Source organism: Thunnus thynnus, chromosome 22, assembly GCF_963924715.1.
Source record: "Thunnus thynnus chromosome 22, fThuThy2.1, whole genome shotgun sequence".
In the NCBI taxonomy this organism is placed as follows: domain Eukaryota; kingdom Metazoa; phylum Chordata; class Actinopteri; order Scombriformes; family Scombridae; genus Thunnus; species Thunnus thynnus.
In genome coordinates, this window is record NC_089538.1 from 13259986 (window position 1) to 13284526 (window position 24541).

Consider the following 24541-nt stretch of genomic DNA (forward strand, 5'->3'; position numbering starts at 1 on the left):
TCTCTTCATTTAATATTTCCAAATAATCTGCATGTAGCCTACATGTGTCATTCTTTGAGTTGAACAAGCATAGAAAAAAATAGGGAAGTATAAAAAAGAAAAAAGTATTTATCAAAAGGGTCAACATCACAATTACATACATCCTACATACATTTTACTGTCTTTTTTATGATTTTTTAAAAAGATAATAGTAAGATTATGGATGTTTTTAGATATAACCTTCTGGATGGAAAGTTATCTAAGATATAATGTGTTAATTTATAATGTAGTGGAGCTTATGATTAGAAAAATAAGCCTAAACTTTTTTCACCTTTATTGTATAAGTAGCTACACATTTGAGGTAATTATTTAAATAATTCATTTTCATAATGCATTAATTCTGAACAGTACAAAACAAAATGAGATAAGAAATAAAGAAAGAAACACAGAAAAGGAAACATGTCCTAATAAGTCAATTCAAGAAAGGAGTTTTATGACATTTCTGTATTTCATGCAGGATTCTGCTCATTTCCAAATCATTAAACATATATGAATAAACTGTTTAATAAACTGCATTCAGTGAGTGCAGCATTATAAACAGAAGGGCAAAAACATAGAATAAGATAGAAATAGGCCTCAAATAAAATATGAAGTCTTCATCTCCTTTGAAACTTTAACATTTAAGTTGAATTGTCTCTTCAAATATGCTAAATTCTTCCATAATTAATAACAAATGCACAGCTTAAACTTAAATTAAATTGATCCATTTTCTGTGTAGGATAGATGTGGTGCATGGATGCATTATAAGATCTCATTATACATCCATAGTGTGGTGCAGTTTTTTGCCTTTATTATTAAAACTTTATCAAACAGATTACATATTACAAAACAACACTCAATTAAAACCAGACATGACATGAACAACAGATCAATAATACACATAAGAAAGTAAACGGAGCAAATGGAGCAGCATAAATTACTAAATAGTTTTTAAAAATAGATTTTAAATACATATCTATCAACACAGATCTTTCAGAAGCGTCATAAATAAAAGTACAGTTTTCATAGCTTTAGAGATCCCCTCCAGACATGTATTATTTAGCTTGGAAAAAAAATGTGTTTCTGATATTTTTCTCCACAAAAAGTATCAGAATCAGATTCTGATTATATATAAATACTATATATAAATACTACATTAAAATCCTTGAAATGGCATCTACTCCTCACTCATTAAAATGTCCAGAATCTACAAACATGTAAATATATTTCATATCAGAAGTTGAACTGCTGGACACAAGATGTCTCCTATTTCACTGTAGAGTCCATTCTCACATGTTTGTGCACTGGAGGCTTCAAGTTTCCACACAACACTATCAGGCCAGGACTGACTTTCAAACAGAGAAACTTTCCACTTTCGGCGGATGAATGTGAAAACAGCCTTCCAGTATCAAACTCTGCACGTACATCATTCTGTATAGTGAAGCTCAAACATCTGACCGTAGGAACAAGAACAAAAAATTTTGAGTGGAGGGGGACTTTAACAGAGTCAAAGTACCTCTTCAGCTCCCTCTCCACTCAAAAATGTATTTTTCCACAAATAGTTTGGAGCCAATCCTGGTTGAATACGCAACTTACACTAGTGTGATGAGGAAACTTGAGGCCACCAGTTCACATACACTGAGAATGGACTTTACAGTAAACAAGGAGACATCTAGTGTCCAGCAGTTAAACTTGTGAAATGAAAAATATTTGCATATTCATAGACTGGAATTTTCAATGAGGGAGAAGGAGGAAATGTAATTTTAAGGATTTTAATGAGATAACTGACTTTGGAAAACGTGGAAGAACCATAACAGACACAAATTATTATTCAAAGTAGAGTATTTTATACACATCTTAAAACATGTCTGGAGGGGATCTTTAAAAGGAAGCAGGAAGGGCCTTAGATTTACTGAATTTACATTTCTGTATGTACAATTTAGCAAAAAAGAAAATAAGATCCATAAAAAAGTATTTTCATCTTTCGATTGAAAATCAAAAACACCAAAGAAAATATCTTTAAGAGAAAAACAAAAGTCGTGCTGTGCAGTTCAATCGTATCGATTATACACTCGATTATTATGATCGGTTGCAGAAAACTACCGTCTGCCACAACGTTACTGTCGCAAATCCCCGACTGTCGTGAAAAACTGGCCGCCCACTGAAGATGGCGGCGGAGCTGCATCCGCGGAGCGGAAAGCTGATCGGCCTGTCCAACTCCAACCGAACCGCCCGGCGCAACCAGCCAGTGCAGGAGTTCAACCATGGCCTGGTGCTTAGCAAGGAGCCGCTGAGGGACCGGGATGTCTTCACCGTCCGTATCGACAAGAAGGTAAACAACAGCAGGCCCGCCGCCGCCGCCGCTGAGCGGGGTGAGAGCAATGGGAATGCGGGACTAGAGGGACGGGCCGGTGGTCTCTTCTCTGTCCGCAGTGAGGGGCTTCTTTCTGTTTCCCAGGGCGGCTCATACGGCTTGACAGCGTCCACGGTTGTTTCAGAGCGACTTGTACGCAGACACAGTCAGATATTTATCAGACAGACGGATAAATAACCGGCTGCTTGTGTGTTTAACGATCACTCCGGTGACGACAGACCGCCCGTGTTGCCTTGGTACCGGCGGTTAGCCGTTGCTAATGAGCAGCTAGCAGTATTAGCAGGCTTTTCTGGAAGGTGCTACGGTGCTCAGACGTGTGTTTTTATGTTCTTCTAGAGGAGCCACATTAAGCTTTTAAATGTAGCTCAGTTTAGTTTAGTTTTGACGGAGTCTGTGACAGTCGTCGGTGCCTGTCAGCCCGCTCTCTGCCTGTCTGTCCTGGTGGTTAATAATACTGCAGTGCACACAGCAGGCTGAGCTATCAAACATCACATTACATCACTATAACATCACATTAAACACTCAAAAAGGTCTGTGTAAACCTTTAAAGACACACATTGATTTCTTTCAAGAGTGTCATGCATAATATCCAGAGTTTCTTGCAGAAAGACTGAGCTTCTCTCACTCCCTTTAACCATCCACATACATAAATCTAGATCCAAGCACAAAGCAACACTGCATTATATTACATGGCCCAGCTACTGTAATACATGAAGAGTAAATTTAAGGAATAACTCATTTATTACTGGTATACAGTATGTAAACATGCACTCAACCAGCCTCATTGTTGGGACATAAGATTAACCGTTATTGATTCCTGGAGAGGTACAGGTAAGAGTCCAGAAACCAAACCAGGATAATAAGAATAGAAAATAGAAATAAACATAAATTAAACCACTAAGCTGCTGGTCTTAGATATCTGCACTGGATGGTCTCAGTCTATCTAATAAATATAAATGTACATATATGAATATGGATGAATATACGAGTCCATGTGCAAGTTCGCCAGAGTCCATGCAGGATTCAGTAGTTAAAAGTGAAAAGTAAGTAACAGACAGCGCAGGTTTTAAAGTTCTCATATGGGGGTCAAGCCTTGGTTGTGGAGCCTGATGGCCACTGGCATAAAAATGCGCTTTTTGGTGTGCTGAGGAAGGATGAGTCGGTGGCTGAACGTGCCCCTCATCTACGTTAGCTCATCGTAGGGGAGATGGGAGGGGTTCTCCAGGATAGCGCCCAGCTTCTTCCTCATCCACCCCTCCGCAACCACCTCCAGATTGTCCAGTTCAGCTTTAACAACGGAGCTAGTCTTCCTCACCAGCTTGTTGGTACTCCTTGTGTTGATGTTAGCCCCTTAGTACCCCAGCCTATTGCACACGCTGGCTTTCTTGTCACTTTTTGTTATTTTATTGTGTTTTATATTTTTACAAAAGAACCATATTTCTTACTTAACTATCTTCACGTCCATATTATCCTTAGATTCATCTAGATGCAGTTATGATTGGGTCCTTGTTGTTTCCGTTTCTCCCTCTTATTCCTCAGGGAAAATGTCAGATTTTCCATCACAAATATATCCTTTACTGTCCATCCAGTGTTTAAAAGGTTTCCTCTTAAATATTTTATATACAGCTTTTTTGCATTCAACCTGCACAATCTCACAAAGATACAAGTCCTTCCTAATTCTACTAATTCTGTTATCAAACTGAGATGGAATATCTTACTGTCCTTTGAGATCTCATAACTTTAAATGCCTGTTAAAATGCTAAAAGTTGTTTATTTTTAATGCGTGATGTAATGAAGTTTCCTCCCACCAATATGTCTCTTTTTGCCAAAATTTGTAGCCTTCATATAAATATAAAACTTGTTATCTACACCAGTTTGTGGTCACGTGACGCAGGTCTCTCCGTATCATATCAATGCCTCTGCACAGTGTTTACACTTTGGCTGTTATCAGCATAGGAGAGCTTGTCTGTTGTAATGGCGTCTGCCTCCGCAGTCTGCCGCCCGACTGGGTTTGTCAACATGGCAGCTCTGGAGCCTCTGCCAGCGCCAACTGGGCCACATACACACACACACACATACACACACACCCACAAAATGACAGTGTGTTCAGCCAGGACGCGTAGCCAGGTTATTCAGAGAATCTACCACGCAGAAAACCGAGCTGCATGTGTGCCAGTAAAGCAAAAAAAAAAACCAACATCTACTTTAATTGCACCTACTGTACGTATATGATTATCCATCTCTTATGGTGCTCTCAGCTTGATAAGGGCTCTCGTAAACAGACTCATGCTCTGACATGCATTGCCTGTCTGAAAATCAATACTTTTCCATCACAGAGCGCCCAGATTGGCATGACTGCCCATCCTGTCTACTAGAATCCAGTAAGCTACAGAGGAAATTGGAAAATAAGTGCAAGAGAACACAGTGATTTATTGGAAACCAGTTTAACTAGGGAAAGACATTGTCAGTCGTTTAGGGTTTGTTGTTTAAGGGGTAGAAGAATTAGCTCGACTGTGGTTTAATGTGCATCACAAGGGCTGCAACTAAAGATTATTTTCATTATCAATTATAATCTGGCGGTTATTCACAAAGCCCAAGATGCAACCTAAAACCCCGACCAACAGTCCACAACCCAAAGATATTCAGTTTACTATCATAGAGACCTAAAGAAACAAGAAAACACTTGCATTTAAGAAGGTGGAACCAGAGAATTTTGGCATTTTTTTTTAATTACAAAATGACTCAAACAATTAATCGATTATCAAAATAGCTGGCGATTGATTTTTACCCACTACTCAACTAATCATTGCAGCTCTGTACGTCACATATCTCTCATATCAGCTGGATCTGAGATTCACTTCCAGTTGGAGATGCATTGTAGTCTATTGTTAGATAGTATTAGTCACAGCCTGGAAACACAACATCAATTCTGTTCTATTCTTACTTTTGATTGACGGTTTTGTCAATATTTGGCATTTTATTAAAGTGATATTAAGGGAAAACAGCGGTCAAACTAGCGACATAAATAAAGCGTCGGTTCGGTAAATGTTCTTAAAAAAACAAAGATAAATACATTACGATCGGCATGTGTGAGCAGTTTATCCTGTAAAACCTTTTGTACTTACAAACATGCGTATTAGTATCTGTATTAGTTGATATTGGTATCAGCTTTTATTCAAATTTACGCATCCCTAATTTAAAATAGTTAATAATGTACCAGTTTTGTCAAAAGCATGTCTGTATATGTACTTTAAATTTTAGTAGGACTTGGCTGTTAAAATGTTAATCTTAACTCTTATTATCTTTATGTTGTATGTTTTTAATACTGCAGCGCTTTGAGATTCACTGCGAATGAAAAGTGCCTCACAACATTTTTTTTATTATTATTATTTATGTTTTGCTTATTATTGTGAGAATCTTCTCCCGGCGAGACAAACAAACAAAGCTCAGTTCTCCTTTAATAATAGCAGTTACCAGCTGGGCCAGACAAGACACAAAGATACCAACTACAACTGAACTGGGGAAATTATGATAACACGGTGCATCTTAAACACCGAGCAACCAGTAAACCCAGTAGCTGTTGTTTTTAGTCTCTGTGTATATGATCTGTGAGATCCTCCTTTTGAGTTGAAACAATATGCAGCTCATTTCTCATTGTTTTAAAAAGATTCCCAGTAGTCCTGCTCCACATGTGTGACTGTATCCTGTAGTTATTGGTCTTTTTGAAGAGAGAGCGAGCGAGACTGAGAGGCAGACACCCACAAGCGGCTCTCTCTTACGTAAGAGAATGAGTGAGGGAAGGGAGATGTCTTGTCTCTTCCACACAGCGACCCGGTCAGGCTGAGTTACTACTAAATCTGTTAACCCAGATACTCTGGCTGCCGTAGCACACTGCCTTACATAGCACCTGTCACAGAGCTGAGGAGGACACCGGGGGGAGCAGACGAAGGAGAGGAGGCAAATGGGACAATTTGTTTAAAAAAAAAAAAAAAAATTAGATCTCAGAGGAAATTTTCTTTTGTTTTCCCTGTCGGCACAGAGAGGAGCTGCAGAAAGAAAAAAAACCATCCCAGGAGCTTGGTAGGGCTTCAATGTTATGCTCAAGGTCACTTCATCTGTGTGGATGTGTGCCAACTTGAGCTGAAGTCCCATGGAGTACTGGAGAAAGAAGAAAAAGGAGAGTGATCAAAGATTGAGCTTCAAGCCTCAGGAAAGGTTTTCACCTAAGTCACTTTCCTTAAGGAACAAGTTGGATGGCGTTTTGTTGGATGGCTTTCTGCTGGGGCAGCAGGTGGGGCGCAGCGAGCCGGGAGATCACCCCTCAGCGGGATGATGTCGGGCCCGCGTCGGCGACCGCCGTCGGCTCGGCTGAAGTGTCCCCAAGAAAGACGACGAATCCTCCCCGGCTGCGGCGGCGGCTCTGCTCCGTAGCTGACACTGCAGTCTGTCATCCACATGGGGAGGTGAAACTCAGAGGAAAAAAAACAGAATTTGGCACCGGAGATCAATAAAGTATCACATTATTGTTGAGTATATGTTGAGTTTAGTGTTTCTGGGAGGAAACGGATAGCTCAGGCTGCTTGTTATGTGATATGAGTCCAATGTCATTGAAAAGATGCAGGTTTTGCAGTAGAACAACTTTGCGACGGAGGCTCGCTTGATAAATTTTGTTTTCCTAGTGAGCTCAGGATTAATCATCACTGCTGGGTGACACACAGGCAACTAAAGGACACAAATCCGATAATATCCTGCTGATGTCACGACCGACAGATCAAAACAAACAAGTATACAATCATATAATAATGCAATAATCTCCATTTGTTCTTTACTGTATCTGTTATCCTGCACCTGAACTAAATATAGAACAGGATCAGTATGTATTTGACGTCTCATGCAGTGGTTTGTGATGTTTCTGTTTCTTCTTCATGATATTTTAAGTTCATAACGGTGCTTCTCGCATACAGCTGGAGATGCAGTCGTCATCACCACTGCACTTTCAACTGTTTATTTCTTATGTGTTACTGTGTGCTCGCTCTGTCCTGCTTTATTGTCAAAGACCCGCTCCCTGAGCTGCGTTCTTCACTGACAGAGAGACTAAAAATAACGTGATGGATCACATAACAAGGCACACTTTGTTTTCCATAGAAATCTACCGGCAGTTTTTAGCACAGTACTTCATTTAGTGAACAGAGTCTCCCACATCACAGTTTAGATGCTCCCACACTGACTCTTTTTGTGATCAGAGTAACTGTTTTATTACTACTTTCTCCTTCAGGATTCTGCGGTTAGTTTAGATGCCGGTGTCTCTGAAGTTTTTATCATCGTTATAAAACTCTTTTAATTGGCAGATGTAGGACACACATTTGGGCTCTTGTGAAGGCCTTGATGTGTCATTGTTTTTGACATGTTATTACAGCTGATAACGTATATTTAACCCCTGTTTCCCCTCAGGTGAACTCGTGGAGCGGTTCCATCGAGATCGGCGTGACGGCTCTGGACCCCGCAGCGCTGGACTTCCCCAGCAGCGCCACAGGCCTCAAGGGCGGCTCCTGGATCGTGTCGGGTTGCTCGGTGCTACGTGACGGCCGCTCGGTCCTGGAGGAATACGGCCGCGACCTCGACCAGCTAGCCGAGGGCGACCGCGTGGGCATTCAGCGCAGCTCCCGCGGGGAGCTCCACCTCTGGGTTAACGGGCAGGACTGTGGCGCGGCCGCTAGCGGCTTGCCGCCCAAGCTCTGGGCGGTGGTGGACCTGTACGGCAAGTGCACTCAAGTGACGGTGGTGAGCTGTGAGCCGCCACCGCCCTCCGCTGAGAGAGAGACAATAGAGCGGGAGGAGGAGGTAGATGAGGAGGAGGAAGAGGAGGAGGAGGAGGAAGAGGAGGAGGAGGTGGTGGTGTGTGGAGTCCGGGAGGACGCGGGGATCACGGCACTGATGAATGTGGCAGCAATGAATGGAATGATGAATGGAGATGAAGGTAGGGAGCGTTTTTATCGATATGATTCTGTGTTTCTATCTATATTTGTTAGTTTTGGATGCTGTTTTCACTGTTTGTGTCCCTTTCCTTCCTCTTTCCGTCAGTGCCTGAGCTTAGCTGCAGTCACAGCAGACCAGACAAGTTCCCCAACAACCTGGAGCCCGACACGGGTAAGAAAATCCTCCGCAGCCTGTAAGATGATGGACGTCTTGCAACATGACCGGTATTGATAAATATTCTCCTCTTCCTGTCTCTCCTCAGTTCTAACCGAGCACCAGCTCTTTGACGTGTTCAACAACGCAATAGTATCTTTTTACCGCTCGGAGGACGAAGGCGGAGGGGAAGACGGTGGAGGCGGAGGTGGAGGAGGCACAGGAGGAGGTGGAGGAGGAGGAGGAGGAGGAAGTGCAGGAACTGACTCCTCTTCCAGAAACGACAGAGGGAGCAGCAGCAGTGGAGGAGGTGCACTCAACAGTGACAGTGGAACAGGGTCAACAGGAGGAGGAGGAGCCGGTAGCGGCGGCGGAGAAAGCGGAAACACTAATAACAGTCCTGCTGGGAACGGAGGGGTGGGATTAGGGGTGGTGACGGGCGGCATGACCACCAACGACGCACTTCTGTTCCACGAGAAGTGCGGCACGCTGATCAAATTGAGCAACAACAACAAGACGGCGGAGCGGAGGAGACCGCTGGACGAGTTCAACAACGGCGTGGTCATGACCAACCGGCCGCTGCGACACAACGAGATGTTCGAGGTGATTAGAAACACACGCAAACCAATACTGACGGATGTTTGTTCGTGCATAAATAACATGACAGCTGATGAGATTTGACGACTCGTCTGCACAAGTGTCACTGTTGGTCGTTGATAAAGCGACGATCAGTTTCCTCAACAGAAGGGACGAGTTTTTGACTGAATGTGATGCCTTCATTTTGATAATTTAACAAAATATTTGAGATGAATCAGACTAAGAGCTGCAACTTATTATTATTTTCATTAACAACAAATCTTTTATGGAGCCCCAGAACTGCCAAAAGATATTTTTTCATCTTGTGCACAACAATTCTCACATTTTGAGTTTTTTTTTTAACATTTTCTTAGTAAATAATTTACTGAATAATCACTTGATAAGATTGATGTCTAATCCTTTTCTATGAATCATCTAATTGATTAATCAACCAATAAATATTTGGGAAAAATGATGACTAATGTTGACATGATGACTAAGCAGGTAAACGCATAAAGAGTAAAAAAATATTTTATGAAATCAAATCAAATCACTTAACTGTAATTCATCATGTCAAAGATGACATTTAAACTAGTCTCACATCAGGATATTATTATATTGATATATTGCCCAGCTCTTATTTCCAGCAAAGCTTTAAAAGTAGGCACTTACAAGAATTGAAAGGTGATAAATTGAAAAACATGATAAAGTTGGCTTCTTCTATGTTTTCAGATCCGTATTGATAAGCTGGTTGACAAGTGGTCAGGATCAATAGAGATCGGTGTGACCACACACAACCCCAACAACCTGGACTATCCTGCAACTATGACCAATCTGCGCTCAGGTAACACACACACACACACACACACACACACACACACACACACACACACACACACGCTTAAAAACTGTATTAAACAAGAGAAGAAGTGCTCATTGTAAATTAATATGATGTCTCGGTTCATCAGGTACAATCATGATGAGTGGCTGTGGGATATTAACCAATGGGAAAGGAACCCGAAGGGAATACTGCGAATTTAGCCTCGATGAACTCCAGGTTTGTGACCACACACACACACACACACACACGTACACACACTCTTACTCATACATCATTCTGCCACCTACTGTGCCAGTAAATGTGTCATTATGTTTTCCATCATCTTCACTCATCCCTTTTCTTAGGAAGGAGATCACATAGGGTTGATGCGCAAAGCCAGCGGAGCGCTGCATTTCTACATCAATGGCATCGACCAAGGTGAGACACATCGACACTCATCATCAGTCGGTGGATGTAGTAACAACAGCTACGGTACACAGGGATATCCTTCCTCTGCTGTTGTTTTCATGATTTTTTTGCACATATTTATTTGTTTTTAGTCTTTTAGACTATTGGTTTTAAACAAACTACGACTATTTTCATACTTATCATCGATACTTTGAAACACAAAAAGGACATAAGAACTACTGTAACTGAGAGTACAGGAAGTATGATTCAAGTATTTCTGTTTCCAGCTGTTCACCTCTTAATGTCCTCCCCAGGTGTTGCGGCAGCCCAGACCCCCGGCGTTGTCTACGGCGTGGTCGACCTCTACGGCATGGCCGTCAAAGTCACCATAGTCCACAACCACAACCACAGCGACCGACTCAGACGCAACAACGCCATCATGAGGGCTCTGTCACCTGACGTCGGTCGGACCAGGCCGGCTCTCTCCCTCACTCCGGACTCAGAAGGGCCTGATCGACTGCTCTTCCACCCCAACTGCGGCCAGAAGGCAGCCATCATCAGTGACGGCAGGACGGCACTGCGGCCACAGTGAGTCCAGATCCTCTGTGCTGGGTCACATTGTGCTGCCCCTGAATTCAGTACAGGCGTTCCTATTCTGCTGGTATTCAGTCATGAGCCAGAAGTCTAAATATTTGACCTGTGATTATATTAAACCTGAATTTTTATTAAATATAAATGAAAATAAAACGTACCAAATTTTATGGCAATGCCCCGCTGGCATGGTGAATAACACTGCCTGTTGCTTTAGCATCATGTGGTCTAGATTAGTTGGTATTGGTTAGTATTTTTAGTAAATGTTGGTGTCAAGTTAAAAAAAACTACCAGAGTGAAATGCTGAATGTGCAGCATTTTATTCACATTCACCACATTAACGTACTCAACGTTGTTTTCACAGTGCGACTGATGACTTCAACCACGGCGTGGTCCTGAGCAGCAGACCTCTGCGCTCCAACGAGGTGTTCCAGGTTCGTATCGACAAGATGGTGGACAAATGGGCGGGCTCCATCGAAATCGGTGTCACAACGCACAACCCCGCCTACCTACAGCTGCCCTCCACTATGACTAACTTGCGCTCAGGTAAAAAAAAAAACAGACTCTAATAAAACTTAACTTAACATATATAGTTGTGAAAAAAAATCATTTAAAAAGGTAAATGCAGGAAGAGTTTGACCTACTTAAACTCTGAGGTTTGTTTTGGTTGTGACTTCCCTCACAAATGAGAAAAGAAAGTGAGGTTTTCTGTGTTATGTTTTCCAGGGACGTGGATGATGACGGGAAATGGTGTGATGCACAATGGAACAACGATACTGGATGAGTACGGACACAACCTTGACCGGCTCAAAGTGAGTTTATTACTCAACTGTCAATAACTCTTCGGCTTTCTACCCTCTTACCTCCATCGTAATGTAAAGATTCTTGTATTCTTGTTCATGAACTTTTCTGTTTGGTCTCTTTCCCTCCTACAGGCCGGTGACACAGTAGGCGTAGTGCGGAAAGAAGATGGCAGTCTCCACTTCTTTGTAAACGGTGTGGCTCAGGGTCCGGCGGCCTGGAACGTCCCCCCCAGCGTCTACGCCGTGGTCGACCTCTATGGCCAGGCTGCTCAGGCCACCATCATGGATGACATGGGTGAGAGAAGGAGGTGGAATAAAGGTGTTTTTAGTTTTTACTTTAGAGGAAAAGATGTGACACTAAATATTTCTCCTCTTCTCCCTCGCCTTCGCTTAGTGGACCTCCCCCCTCTCCCAGAGGACAGCTCAGAGGGCCCCACAGCCATGTCCCCCGGGAGCCCCTGCTCCATAGCCGGGGCCAGCACGACCACCGACCTGCGTTTCCACCAGCTACACGGCACCAACGCTGTCATCACCAACGGGGGGCGCACCGCTCTGCGTCAGAACTGCCGCAGCGAGTTCAACGACGCTATCGTCATTTCCAACAGGTGATGAAACAGATGGCAAACAACTTTCAGTGATTCATATCCCGTCATGGATCATAAAACTCAATAACAGGCACATTAACTGAGGCTGGAGGTTTGTTGGGTCACCCTCGTCTTGGGTGGTGTCGCTAATAAAGTTTGTTCACGATAGTCAGCGCACTGGAAGCAACACGTTTCACGCCATGTTTAGATTTTCATGCATCAAAGTCAATAGCAATTTTACTACGATCAACAACAGAAACCATCTGTGCTGCCGTTTTAACTTCAGTTACCTGCAGAAAGTGACAACAAGCTGAAAGTTTTGGGATTAAATGTCATTTGTGGGACAAATTCACAACAACCAAGCAGAGTGCAAAGCATTTCAAGCTTTTAGTCAAAAGTGAGACATGTTTTGAGGACTAAACTGAGTATTTAGGATACAGGCAGGTCATGCTTAGTTAGATTTTTTTGGATTTTAACTTTTAACATCCTCGTTGTAGGTGCCTTCGGGATGGAGAGCTGTTTGAAATCATTATTCAGAAGATGGTGGACCGCTGGTCGGGTTCAATAGAAGCAGGTGAGACGTCTCTATTGTGTCCACTGGGAGTAAAAACATTAACCAAGTGATGAGGTTTTGTCAGCATGCTTTGTTATACATGCATCATTGCATGTATTTGTATTTTATGTGTTATCACTACTGATTAGCTCCTTCCCTCTCTGTGTGTCCAGGAGTGACGGCCATCAGGCCAGAGGAGCTTGAGTTTCCCAACACTATGACTGATATTGACTACGACACTTGGATGCTCAGGTAGCGAACTATGTGAATATGAAGCTATTCTGATGTACTCTTGATGTTACTAAGATGTTAGTGTCTGTAACTAGTTTAATATTAGATAACTTTTAATTGTTTGTCTTTTAATCATCCCTTTTTTAACCTGGAGCCACTGATAGGAGGTATTGCAAACTCCCAACTTGTTACAGACAAAATCTTGAAGTGTGGCAGAAAAATACATTTGGATTTTTGAAATTTGTGGAACCAGTAAGTTAGATGATATTGTTTCTAGTGTTTGTCCTTGTATCTGTTAATTGATTTTGGAGTGATTTGAATGCTGTGTTTTGAAGCTTGGTTGGGGGGGCAGTACTTCTGTTGGATCAAAGATTTAACCTTTTTGAGAAGAGTTTTAATCATCTGCTTCCTTTTCTCAGTGGGACAGCCATCATGCAGGATGGCAACACGATGCGCAACAACTATGGCTGTGACCTGGACTCTCTGACCACGGGCTCACGGATCGGCATGATGCGCTCAGCCAGTGGCGACCTCCATTATTACATCAACGGCGTGGACCAAGGTGTCGCCTGCTCCGGTCTGCCACCAGGTAAAGAAAAGTCACTTGTAATCAGAGGGTTCGACTACAACCACACAACTGGTCAAGTACTGTTGAGTCAGGAATGTGTGATAAATGTGTCTTTGTGTCTCTCTCTTTCTGTCAGAAGTGTTTGCAGTGATTGACCTGTATGGTCAGTGCGTTCAGGTGTCCATCACCAGCTCCTCAGGCCCGCTGGACAACAGCCTGTGTACCAGCAACATCACTGAGAAGAGCTTCCCCATCCACTCACCAGGTACACAGCAGGGTCTGTACATAGGTCAGCTCTGGAAAGCCTGGAAAAACATACAATTAGATAATTTCCAGATCCAGAAGTTTAGAGATTGTATGAAAAGTCTGTAAAATAGTAGGTGAAATTCAAGGTTCATCAAGGTAAAGTCGGTGATTCTGGAGAAAGATTATTCAATACACTTTTTTTCAAATTCACCTCACAACCTGCTAGCTTTCCGTTCTGTGTGCGCTGAAAAAAAAACCCATTGTCCGATGTTTCTATTGCGTTTAGTGAAGCGTAATCTGAGCAGGTAGCTGTTAAAATCACACAAATATCCTGCTGTATATGTGTTTTAAACTTATTAACTGTATGAATGAATCAATACAATACAATAAATACAAACATTGTCTATTTCTTCCCGTGGAGCCAACATACAAACTATTTTGGTTCAGTAAATTTCTGTTGTCAGTCAGCCCGGTGAAGGCAGTTCGTCCGGCCGCTGTCCTCTCAGCTCGCCAGGAGCTGCGGCTGACAGACAGCTGCTTCTGTGGACAGAGACGCTTAACGCAGGTCGAGTGAGAAGTGGGGAGGCTGCAGAGAGGCGTAAAGTGTGGATGGACTGTTGTGCTCACGAGATACATTTTATTATCTGCTCGTGATAATGTGTGAGAGAAACAGATGTGACTCTACGGTTTTATGGAGGGCTGAAACTGCCAAAATCAAAATAGATAAATAAATAAATAAATGACTGATGACTGTCATTGAATGCACCAAAAGTAATTAAAAGGCATTAATTAATTGGTAAAATGTGAGATAAATTGATATTTCTGTTTTAATTTGCTTCTGTATTTATTTACCTTTGAATAAATTCCCCTATTTATTTACTTTACCATTTAATTTCCCATTTTATTTATTAATTATTTTTAAATGTATTTATTTATTTGTGTATTTATTTATATATTATTTTCCCATTTGCATTTCCCCCCCTATTTATTTCCCCAAACTTATTTATTTCCATATTTATTTTTACATTTCTTTATGCATTTCTGCTTCATTATGCTGTCAGAGGGTCAATTTTTTGCCTATTGGTTGAACAACATCGAGTGCATAGATCAAGTATGAGTAATGGGAATCCATGAAAATCAATAAATTAAATGGGGAATTAAATAAATAGAGAAATTTATACAAAGGTAAATAAATACAGAAGCAGATTAAAACAGAAATATTAATTTATGTCACATTTTATCAAATAATTAATACCTACATTTATTTTTAATATTATTTTTGGTGCATTTAATGGCATATTAATGTATTTATTGAGTCATTTATTTCTTTATCTATTTTTGACTTTGGCAGTTTCAACCCTCCATAAAGCTGACGCATCGCTCTGGGTTCCACCATGTTTCTCTTTTGGCCGTTGCCTTGGCAATGCGCATCCATGAAATTGGGGGGCGGAGCTTCTGAAGGAGCAGGAAGGCAGGGGTGTATTTGTTTGGGTGTTTACTTCAAATATCAACAAGCTCTCTCCAGAATGACTGACTCTTCCTTTAATGTAGTTTCTAAAATAGAAAATTAATACAAGCTGATTGGCATAAATGTCTCTATTCATATATTTGTTTAAAAATGAAGGTAAAGAGTAGAAGAAAGGGAGTAAAGACAAAAAATGTCACAAATCAATTGTCCTCAAAGTCTCTCCTCCACATTTCTTCTTCTTTTTGTATGTGTGTAGTAGCAGGCGTTGCCCATCGGCTCCACAGTAAACATGGTAAGAACGTGGTGCTGCTGGGTGAGGGCTGCCAGGCTGTCAGAGTCGGAGGTTACGCTCACGGCATCGTGTTCAGTGCTAAAGAACTGAAAGTGGATGAGCTGTTCGAGGTAAGAGATGGCTCTGAATAACCAATTTATAAGAAAATGCTCTGAAAATTGACATGTATTTTTAAAATAATGTGCCTCAACAACATCTTTGTATGCACAAAAAATGAGTTTTCTTTAATAAATATTGTTTGGTTTATGCTTTTCTCCACTAGCAGGTGCTTGTTTTGTTTCTTTCTTGCCTAATTTTTTTTCTTCTTCTCTGTCTCTCCCTGCAGGTGAGGATTGATGAAGTGGATGAGCAGTGGTGCGGTTCGCTGCATATCGGTCTAACCACTCTTGCCCCTCCTGAGCTGCCGTCCTGCCCGCTGTCAGGCCTCTCCCCCTCCCTCCCGCAGCTTCGCACCAAGGTCACCTGGCTGCTCTGCGGTTCTGAGGTCCGTCGCAACGGCGTGCTGCAGCGCCAGAACTACGGCTGCTCACTGGACCGGCTGACGGTAAGCTGCTGCATTCCTCGCTCTCTGAGCTGCGAACCGAGCTTCAAAAGAGACAAATAAACACATCACCCGAATTCTGGCAGCTCTTCAAGGATGCGTATTAGATTTTAAATCAATTGGAGATGTTACGGAGTGCTCGAAGCACAGGTGGATCTGGTCACATCAAAGACCATTAAACTCTCACTGGCAGGGTTTAAGACTTTAAAATGTCATCAGAGCTCTGACATTTTCACAGCTTACACTGACAAAATCATTATTTTTTACCACATTTTTACACTTTCTTTTGTCTCTTTACTTTTATTGTGTGACCATATTTTTAACATTTTTATTTCTGTATCATTTTTTCCATTATCATGTAAAACTATGTTATTAGTGTTGTATTTGCCTCTTTAATTTCCAGTGTTTTGTAAACCTGTTTTTCTAAACGTGATAAGCAAATAGAAAGTTATATTGATTAATATTTCACAGAGATATGGTAGTTCACTAACACAAAGTAAAGCTTCCATACACACACACATACACTTTCTAGGTATACTATGCAGGATTTGTCGGTTGGTGTTTGTAAACACACAGCACTCAAAGTTGACCTCACCTCCTCGGCTCGACACCAGAGCGAGAGAGAGAGAGAGAGCAGCTGCGGTCAAGCGAGCTAGAGAGTGAATGAGTGAGTGAGCGGCGGCTGGCCAGAAAAAAAGCTGTGAATCAGATAAACAAAACATTATTTTCTGATTTGTGTCACAATGGTTACGTTTTAAAGCACAAATAAACACGCCCCCCAACCTCCCTGCAGGAAGGTGCCGCATTGCTGGATTTTGTGTGAATGCAGAGCTTCATCCTGTCTGCTGTGGCCCCTCTGCTCTGCGTGTGTGCAGCTCAGCCCCACCCTCGGTCAAACAGACGCAGAGCGGAGCGGAGCAGAGGAGAGAGACAGAGACAGCAATGTAACCTGGTCGCTACGCTACGAGTCCCGACCTCACGCTCTGCGCGCTGTTATTGGCTGGGGGGCTACACAACCACTGCCCAGAGGTTGATGCCCAGAAACGTCCTGAATACAGCAATATATTAAGAAAATAAAGGCAGAGGGCAGAGTCTCTGTAGATAAATACACCACCAAACACTTCTAGTGGGTCATAAGTGATGATTGAGAGGGATAATTTTTGTCTATACATGTTTTTTAGGAAAATCCTGAATAGTATACCTTTAATGTCAGTTTGTGTGAATCTTTATTTGGGCTAAAATGAAATGGATTACACAATTAAATTAACAACTTTGAAAGATTATTAATTTTATGAGATACACATGAAAGATTCTTTATCAAGTGAACAAAGCCAAACTCTTTATATAGTTTAAGTTAGTTTATTATACAATATACAAGTATATTTACAATTTATTTTTAAGCAGAAAAAACCCTACACAGTTGTTGTAGTACTCACCTTTCTACAGTCTCAGAATAAATAAGTGTCGTGCTCTTCTTCAGGATAAAAATGTTTTTGAATTTTAAATTTTGTGACAAATTGTCAACGTGGATATTTGCTCTTTTCTAATGTCTGAACACCACACAAACGTTAAGACTGTTTGTTTATTTTTTAGGTTGGGAACCGTGTAGGTGTGAAGAGGTTGAGCGACGACACCATGCACATCTTCATCGACGGAGAAGATATGGGACCTGCCGCTACTGCAGTCGCCAAGGTACATACTCCTCTCTCTGTCTCACACACACACACACATATACACATATACAATACACAGTTATATTCCCCCATTCTTCCAATGAACACGTCCCTCTTGCTCCCCCTTGCAGAATGTGTATGCAGTTTTGGACCTGTACGGGCGGATAACAGCAGTGTCCATCGTCAGCTCCTCCCTGATGGAGGATATGGAGAGTGTCAAGGCGCCCTCTCTCTCCTCAGACAGCTGCAGCGAAGGAGAGGAAGACAGCACTCCGGTCAGAGAGGTAGGAGCACCAGATGTTTAAAAAACCTCTCTGTCTTTAACCTGAACAATCTTTTAATCAACAAGCATTTTTCTTTTTTAATTTTTCTGAGAAACTCCTCATGTCGCCTCTTGCTGCCTCCAGGTGGAAAGCGAGCCTTGTGCGCTGGTGCCCACCGTCATGGCGTTCCTGGAAAACCACGGCAAGAACATCCAGCTGTCCAACCAGAACCTGACAGCAGCCAGAGTGTCGAGCTACAACCAGGGCCTGCTGGTCACCGCCCAGCCGCTGGCTCGCCAGCAGCTGTTCCAGGTAAAGTCACTGCACGGTTTGGTGCCACAGCGGGCTACGTTTCAGGTTCACTTCCTGCATTTTAACAACAGACTTTGGTTTATTTATATTTATATATATGATAAAGTAAAAGGAAAAATGTATCTTGTGCAGTTCAAATTTCAATACCTGACTGTTATTAGCAAAAAGAAAATAAAACAACATTAGGATATTTTAGGCTGCGTCTGTCAACAGCTTCTTTTTGGTCACTAGTTTCAGATCGACCGTCTGAACCCGTCGTGGACGTCGTCGCTGTCGTTAGGGGTGATCGGTCATTCCCCGGACCGCCTCAACTTCCCCTCTACAGCGTGTTGTCTGAAACGCTCCGCCTGGCTGCTGCAGAGGGACTCCGTCTTCCACAACTCCCTAAAGGTATCTTATTTCTTGTTTTCCCCTCTCACTCTCTGATTTTGTTCTCCTTTCTTCCATTTTTAATTGTTTCACCATCATTTTTCCAAACTCTCCTCTCTTGGCTCTTTTTTCTTTTTTTTTTCCTTTTTTTTATTCCTGTTCAATCAACTGTTTTCTTTCTCCTTTCCCGTCCTCCGCAGATATGTGAGAACTACGGTCCTAACCTGGACACTTGTCCGGAGGGGACGGTGTTGGGTCTGCTGGTGGACGCCAACAGTTGTCTCCATCTCTACGTCAACGGAATGGACCAGGGAGTGGCGGCGCAGGACATCCCATCACCCTGTTACCCCTTCATCGACCTCTACGGCCAGTGTGAACAGGTCTGCACACACACAAAATTATTATCGGGATACTTGTGAGAACGCTGTTTCCATACCAATACGTGAAGTTAAACTCAGTCAGTTTACTGTTTTATTATAAGAGTATTTCAGATATAATATTTTGGCAGATTGTATTTAATTTATCATTCATTCAGACATGACAACTATGACCCACAATGTCTTGATGATTATATATAAACAATAACATTAAAATATCACTGAGCCCTAGGATCATCGATTAAGAGTATGTCCACATTAAGCCAGTTTTTCTCTCAGTTTCAGCCTTCCAACCACACTAAGCCTGTTTTTCTCATTCAAAAACTTAAACGCTGTTTTCCGACTTAAAAGTCGAGAATTAAAGATTCAGCTGTTTTCCAACTATTCAGATGTTCCAGTGTGGAAGCAGATCTTTACCAAAACAACCTGGAAACGCTGAACACATAAATGGTCTTTTTAAAAACGAACGTCGACGTAGTCTCATAATCTGAAATTCTCTCGTCTCTATCGCACCTATCTTCCACAAGGAGGTCAAAGGTCAGGGGTTTTTGTAGGCATGCATTAGATCAGCCTTAAAAGTAATCTAGATCTGATCTCTTCCTTTATTGGGATCCCCATCAGCACCAGTATAAGCAGTGTAAGTAGTATTGTGGAGGTACTATTACTTGTTTGGTGCATATTGCTCCTCATATTGTTTACCTTATCATGAAAATAATCATTAAAATAATTAGCAATGAGCGTTTAGACTCACCAAAATGTTTTTAAAAGGGGAGTCTGAAAAAAGAGCTAAACTAAATCCAATTAAACTAAATCTAAAGATGATATACTAATGAATGTTGCATTATCGTGGCAGGTTACCATAGTAACAAATAACGTACCAGCTGTGGGTGGAGAGAGTGGTGAGGCCCGCTGTCAGGGCGACATGGAGAAGGCAGACATGGTTGACGGTAAGAAGCTGACTGTTAATCTTTGTGTTTATTTTCATCTTTTTCATTTACGGTCTGTCGAGTCTTTTAAGTTTCGTCTGACTTTTGTCGCTGTTTTTACGTGCAGGAATCAAAGAGAGTGTGTGCTGGACGCCCCCTCCAGAGGTCAACCCCAACAAGACCTGCGAGTACCAGGCACTGTGCTCACGCTTCAAGGACCTGCTCACGTTACCAGGTGAGTTTAACTCCAGCCTTTCCGTCACCGTCTCTCTCTCAGATTTAAAACATCACATAACAAACAATTATCTCCGTCTCCTCCGTCGCCGTCCGTTAGATGGTTACTTCAACGAAGACGCGAAGTACAACCTCTGCTACTGCGAGTCCTGCCACAAGCTACGGGGCGACGAGGCTTATTACAAGAGAGGAGAGCCGCCTCGTGACTACGCCCTGCCCTTCGGATGGTGCCGCTTCGCCCTCAGGTGAGAAAACAAATCTGTCAGTGACATCATTTATCTCTCTCTCTATTCATCCGTAACGAACATCTGTACAGCCTGCTCGTGTTTAAACCTGTTTGTTCCTTTTCTGTCTAGGATCAAGTCCCACTGTGAGGTTTCTAACGCACTGAAGAAGTGGCACATCGCGTACCACGGCACCAGTGTAGGAGCCCTGCGACGCGCCCTGGACCACAGCCAGCTGCTGCCTGGTAGGAAGATTACTGATTCCTTTTTATAAACATGCTCGCTGCGTCTCTGTGGAAATATGAGACGGCTGATGATGCAAGAGCAGAACAGTGTGGAGTGTCAACTACCGAGGTGCAGGGATGTTTTTAATTTTGTCTCTAGGAAACATTCGTCATCCCACAGCTGTTTTAAAAACCTCAAAGTTGACGACCTTTTGAGAGACTGATCTGACCTGCTGTTCTGTCAGAAGTGGTAGATGTTTCATCAAATGACCGAGAGGAATATTTCTATCTTAATTAAAACAAACAAAAAAAAGTTGTGCTTAAACTAGCAGGATGCTACAATTTAGGAAAATTGTCATGAAGTAGTTTTGTTCTTCAAATCATTAAGAAAAATTATATAATCAGGGAGCATCTTCTAAAAGCCTGAAACTGAATGTTTTATGTAAAATTGTTGTTGCAGGGACGTCGTCAATCTTCTCCGTGTCTCCGGTGAAGGCAGAGGGGCCCAACGGTTACAGTGAGCCAGAGGAGAACAGCGCCCCCGGCAGGGAGGTTCCCAGAGTGCGGCTCTCCCCCACCATGCGCTACTCCGGCTTGGAGATCTTTGCCCCCAAAGTGCAGTAAGTCCAGCTGATTTGCAAAGTCACTGACACGTGAGGCACATTTGCATCTGCGACATAAAAAATAAAAATCTACACAGCACCAGAAAAAAGCCAAAATATCACAAAAGGGTTTTAATTAGGGTACAGAGGTTGGTGTGAAAAAAATACCAAAAAAGAGAAAGCTGATGGAAACTGCAGGGTCCCTGGTTTCTGGTCCAGACAGGGGCCCTTGTTGCATGTCACCCTCCTCTCCATCAACATTAAAAACATCACAGGGCACATTGATTAAAACACAAAAACATATTACAATCGTACATGACTGATGACACTTTTTGTTCCCTCTCTTTTTTAAGCTACTTTTTCTTCACAAATTGACCACGTTCACTCTGAGTTCATGTTGAATTTAACTGGTAATAGCACAGGCAAAGAGCCCCCCTTATACCAAGTAATAAATATAAAGACCAGAATGCCTCACTTACCTGGAGAACATCTTAAAAGACAGTACAAGTGGTTTTGCATGCTTGACAAGAAATCATGTAAACTAGAGCTGAAACATTTATTCGAAAATACAACTGAAAGAATTAATTAATTTGAATGTCTTTAGGTTTTGAGCAATTGGTCGGACAAACCAAGAAATTTTAAGACGTAACATTTTTCACCATTGTCTTGCATTTTATAGACAATTAATTGGCAAATTTAAAAATAATTGATTGTGAAAATAACTGTAACCATTTTCCAAGTCATGCTATTAGTTTGTAGATCGTTGGCTCATAATTTGCAGCACTTACTGATAAGTCTCCCGTCCTTCATGCAGATTTCGGGACCCCCGTTCTCACCGCTGCCACCAGGCCCAGGTGGGATTCCAGGTGTGCGTGCGTCCGGGCTCCTACAAAGTGGGACCGCAGACGCTCGGCAACAGCGAGCCCCTCGACCCACGCTTCAGCAACTCAGAGATCGAGTGGATCACGAAAGAGCAGGGTGGCACGCTCCTCTACGGACTGCTCATCCGGGTCGAGTGAAAGGAGCGTCGAGAGAGAGAGAGAGAGAGAGAGAGAGAGAGGCATTCGGGTGGAAGTGAGGAGGGTCCCGGGTACGCGCCCTGTGGCACTCCTTGTACTTTTAATAAACTGACAACCAAATCCAACCCCTGCCTTGAGCAAGAGACTCCTCTGGAATCCAGCTGTTCCTACTGTGGATTGTTGACAATTCAGCATTACAGATTTTTTTTTGTTTTGTTTTGTTTATTTTTTGTTAATTTTGTTTGTTTTGGTTGTTTGCTCTTGGACTCTTTTAATGGGCGGGGGCTACGGCGGTTTCAAAGAAGAACAGACACTGCCTGCACTTTATGTTTCGGACACTCGTGGGCGATTTTTAAACTAACTTCTCATCGACACGACACGTTTGTTCATTCGCTGCAATTCAATTTCTTGCCACGCTTTTTTTTTTTTCTTTTCTTTTTCTTTTTTTTCCCCCAACATCTCATTTTCTTCCACACTCACAAACCGTTTTTTTTTTTTTCTTTCTGAACCTTTTGGCACTTATTTTAACACTTGGGAGGATCTGTCCCCTGCCAACCTGCACGTTAATGAACTGTCACTTAAAAAGACTGAAACATGGGTCAAAAAAAAAAAAAAAAAAAAGAGAAATCAGTGACTAAAGAGTGACAATGTTTTCACAAAAATATAAAAAGACAGAAAAGACACTTGAATCTTCGAATGAATCCAAGAGTGTCTTGTGATTGTGACTTCTTTGGGGGAGGGGGAGGGGGGAGATTTTAAAACTGGAGGAAGAGAAATGTTTACACATGTACCATTGTATGTTGTCTCCACATTATCAGTCTGGCTTCTTTATCAGTCCTGTTTGTGTGTCTGTTTGGGCCCGGCTCATTTCTGACTCCTCTTATCAATGGCAAACATTCACAGAAAACTAAAACCGTGGAGAAAACTGGAACGTTTGACAGGAAAAATGGGACTTCCAAAAAAAACAACCTCCTGCACCTTTTTTGGAAAGCTAAAAATTGTGTATTGAGATACTGAAATGGTGTTCCAGCTAATAGCTCGTGTGTGTGTTACAACCGAAATGAGATATTTAAAATATGTATATTTACTTCTAGACTCGGCGCGTTGTGATACACCAACTGTTGCTGGCTCGAGCACAAAGACTCAGAAGAATACTTTGACATTTTTGGGGATAAGCTTGTTCGCTTTCTTGCTGAGAGCTAAGAAGGTGAATACCGCTCTTTGGTAACTTATATATGAAGTTGCAGCCAAGACATAAGCTAGTCCGGCACATAACCTCAGTAAAACGACAAATTGTCGTTTTTATAACGGAACTCTCCAGAAAAGGAGTAAGCGTATTTCCCAAAATGTCTAATCATTACTTTTAAGTGTTTTAGTCGGACTGAAGCCAAAATTTCAAGTGGTTTTCCCACATCACTCCCACTGTCTCGCTTCCCACATCGTTTACACTCGCACACCCTCCGCTCCGATCCATCCATTTGTCACGTCTGACTGTGTTTACCTGGCAGGGCCTCCAGAGCCAACACTGAGGAGTCATCTGCGTCACTTACGCTGGTGTTTACATGTGAATGTTATTAATTAGGGCTCTGCAGTTTTCTAATTTAAACATCATTGATTTGCATTTGTCAAAAAAAAAAAAAAAAAGGTTTATACAAGGGTTTAATTTCATCCAAAACATCCGCCTAATGATTGATTGTATGTGAACAGCTTTCCAAAGTGTTTTTTTTTTTTTGTTTTTTTTTTTGTTATCGTTCTCAATCCTGTTGCCAATTTGATAAACCTGCTACAGAACACGAAACCCCGACATTTTTTTCAAGGCACAGTTTTGATGAGTCATACTCAAAATTACGATTTAAAAAAAAAAAAGAAAAAAAAAAGCTCAGTCACCTTCTACGAGCAGCTGTGATCTGACTGATGGAAGATCTGCAGGGTTTGGCAAAGGAAAAACTTCCAATCAAAAATGTGAAAAATATTATATGGGTTATTTACGGCCCAGTGCTGCTTTGTACAATTTAATTTGTATTGTTTTCTTTTTTTGTTTTCTGTATGTTGCATTGTACAGGCTGTTACATAACAAATCATATCTTCCTGATTTATAAAAAATAAAAATAAACTG

At 41.9% G+C, this 24541-nt stretch overlaps 1 protein-coding gene across 4 annotated transcripts; it reads left to right on the forward strand.

Moving 5' to 3' along the window:
• Window positions 1-1375: 1375 nt before the first annotated feature.
• neurl4 (neuralized E3 ubiquitin protein ligase 4) lies at window positions 1376-24353 on the forward strand. 4 transcript variants are annotated; one of them, XM_067580671.1, is made up of 29 exons: window positions 1376-2350; window positions 7844-8369; window positions 8474-8539; window positions 8631-9124; window positions 9830-9941; window positions 10066-10154; window positions 10283-10355; window positions 10640-10913; window positions 11281-11462; window positions 11643-11728; window positions 11852-12014; window positions 12114-12324; window positions 12801-12877; window positions 13030-13108; window positions 13507-13676; window positions 13792-13920; window positions 15626-15771; window positions 15987-16205; window positions 17796-17894; window positions 18007-18159; window positions 18283-18450; window positions 18682-18840; window positions 19020-19199; window positions 20050-20143; window positions 20250-20357; window positions 20457-20601; window positions 20713-20825; window positions 21265-21424; window positions 22221-24353. In XM_067580671.1, exons 1-29 carry the CDS (start codon window positions 2186-2188, stop codon window positions 22423-22425), a joined length of 4845 nt encoding a protein of 1614 aa, XP_067436772.1. In that variant the 5' UTR covers window positions 1376-2185; the 3' UTR covers window positions 22426-24353. The 4 variants fall into 4 exon arrangements, with proteins under 4 accessions (XP_067436772.1, XP_067436770.1, XP_067436771.1 ...); XM_067580669.1 differs by lacking the exon at window positions 1376-2350 and adding an exon at window positions 5875-6855 and having other exon boundaries at window positions 15629-15771; XM_067580670.1 differs by lacking the exon at window positions 1376-2350 and adding an exon at window positions 5875-6855 and having other exon boundaries at window positions 13795-13920.
• Window positions 24354-24541: the final 188 nt, after the last annotated feature.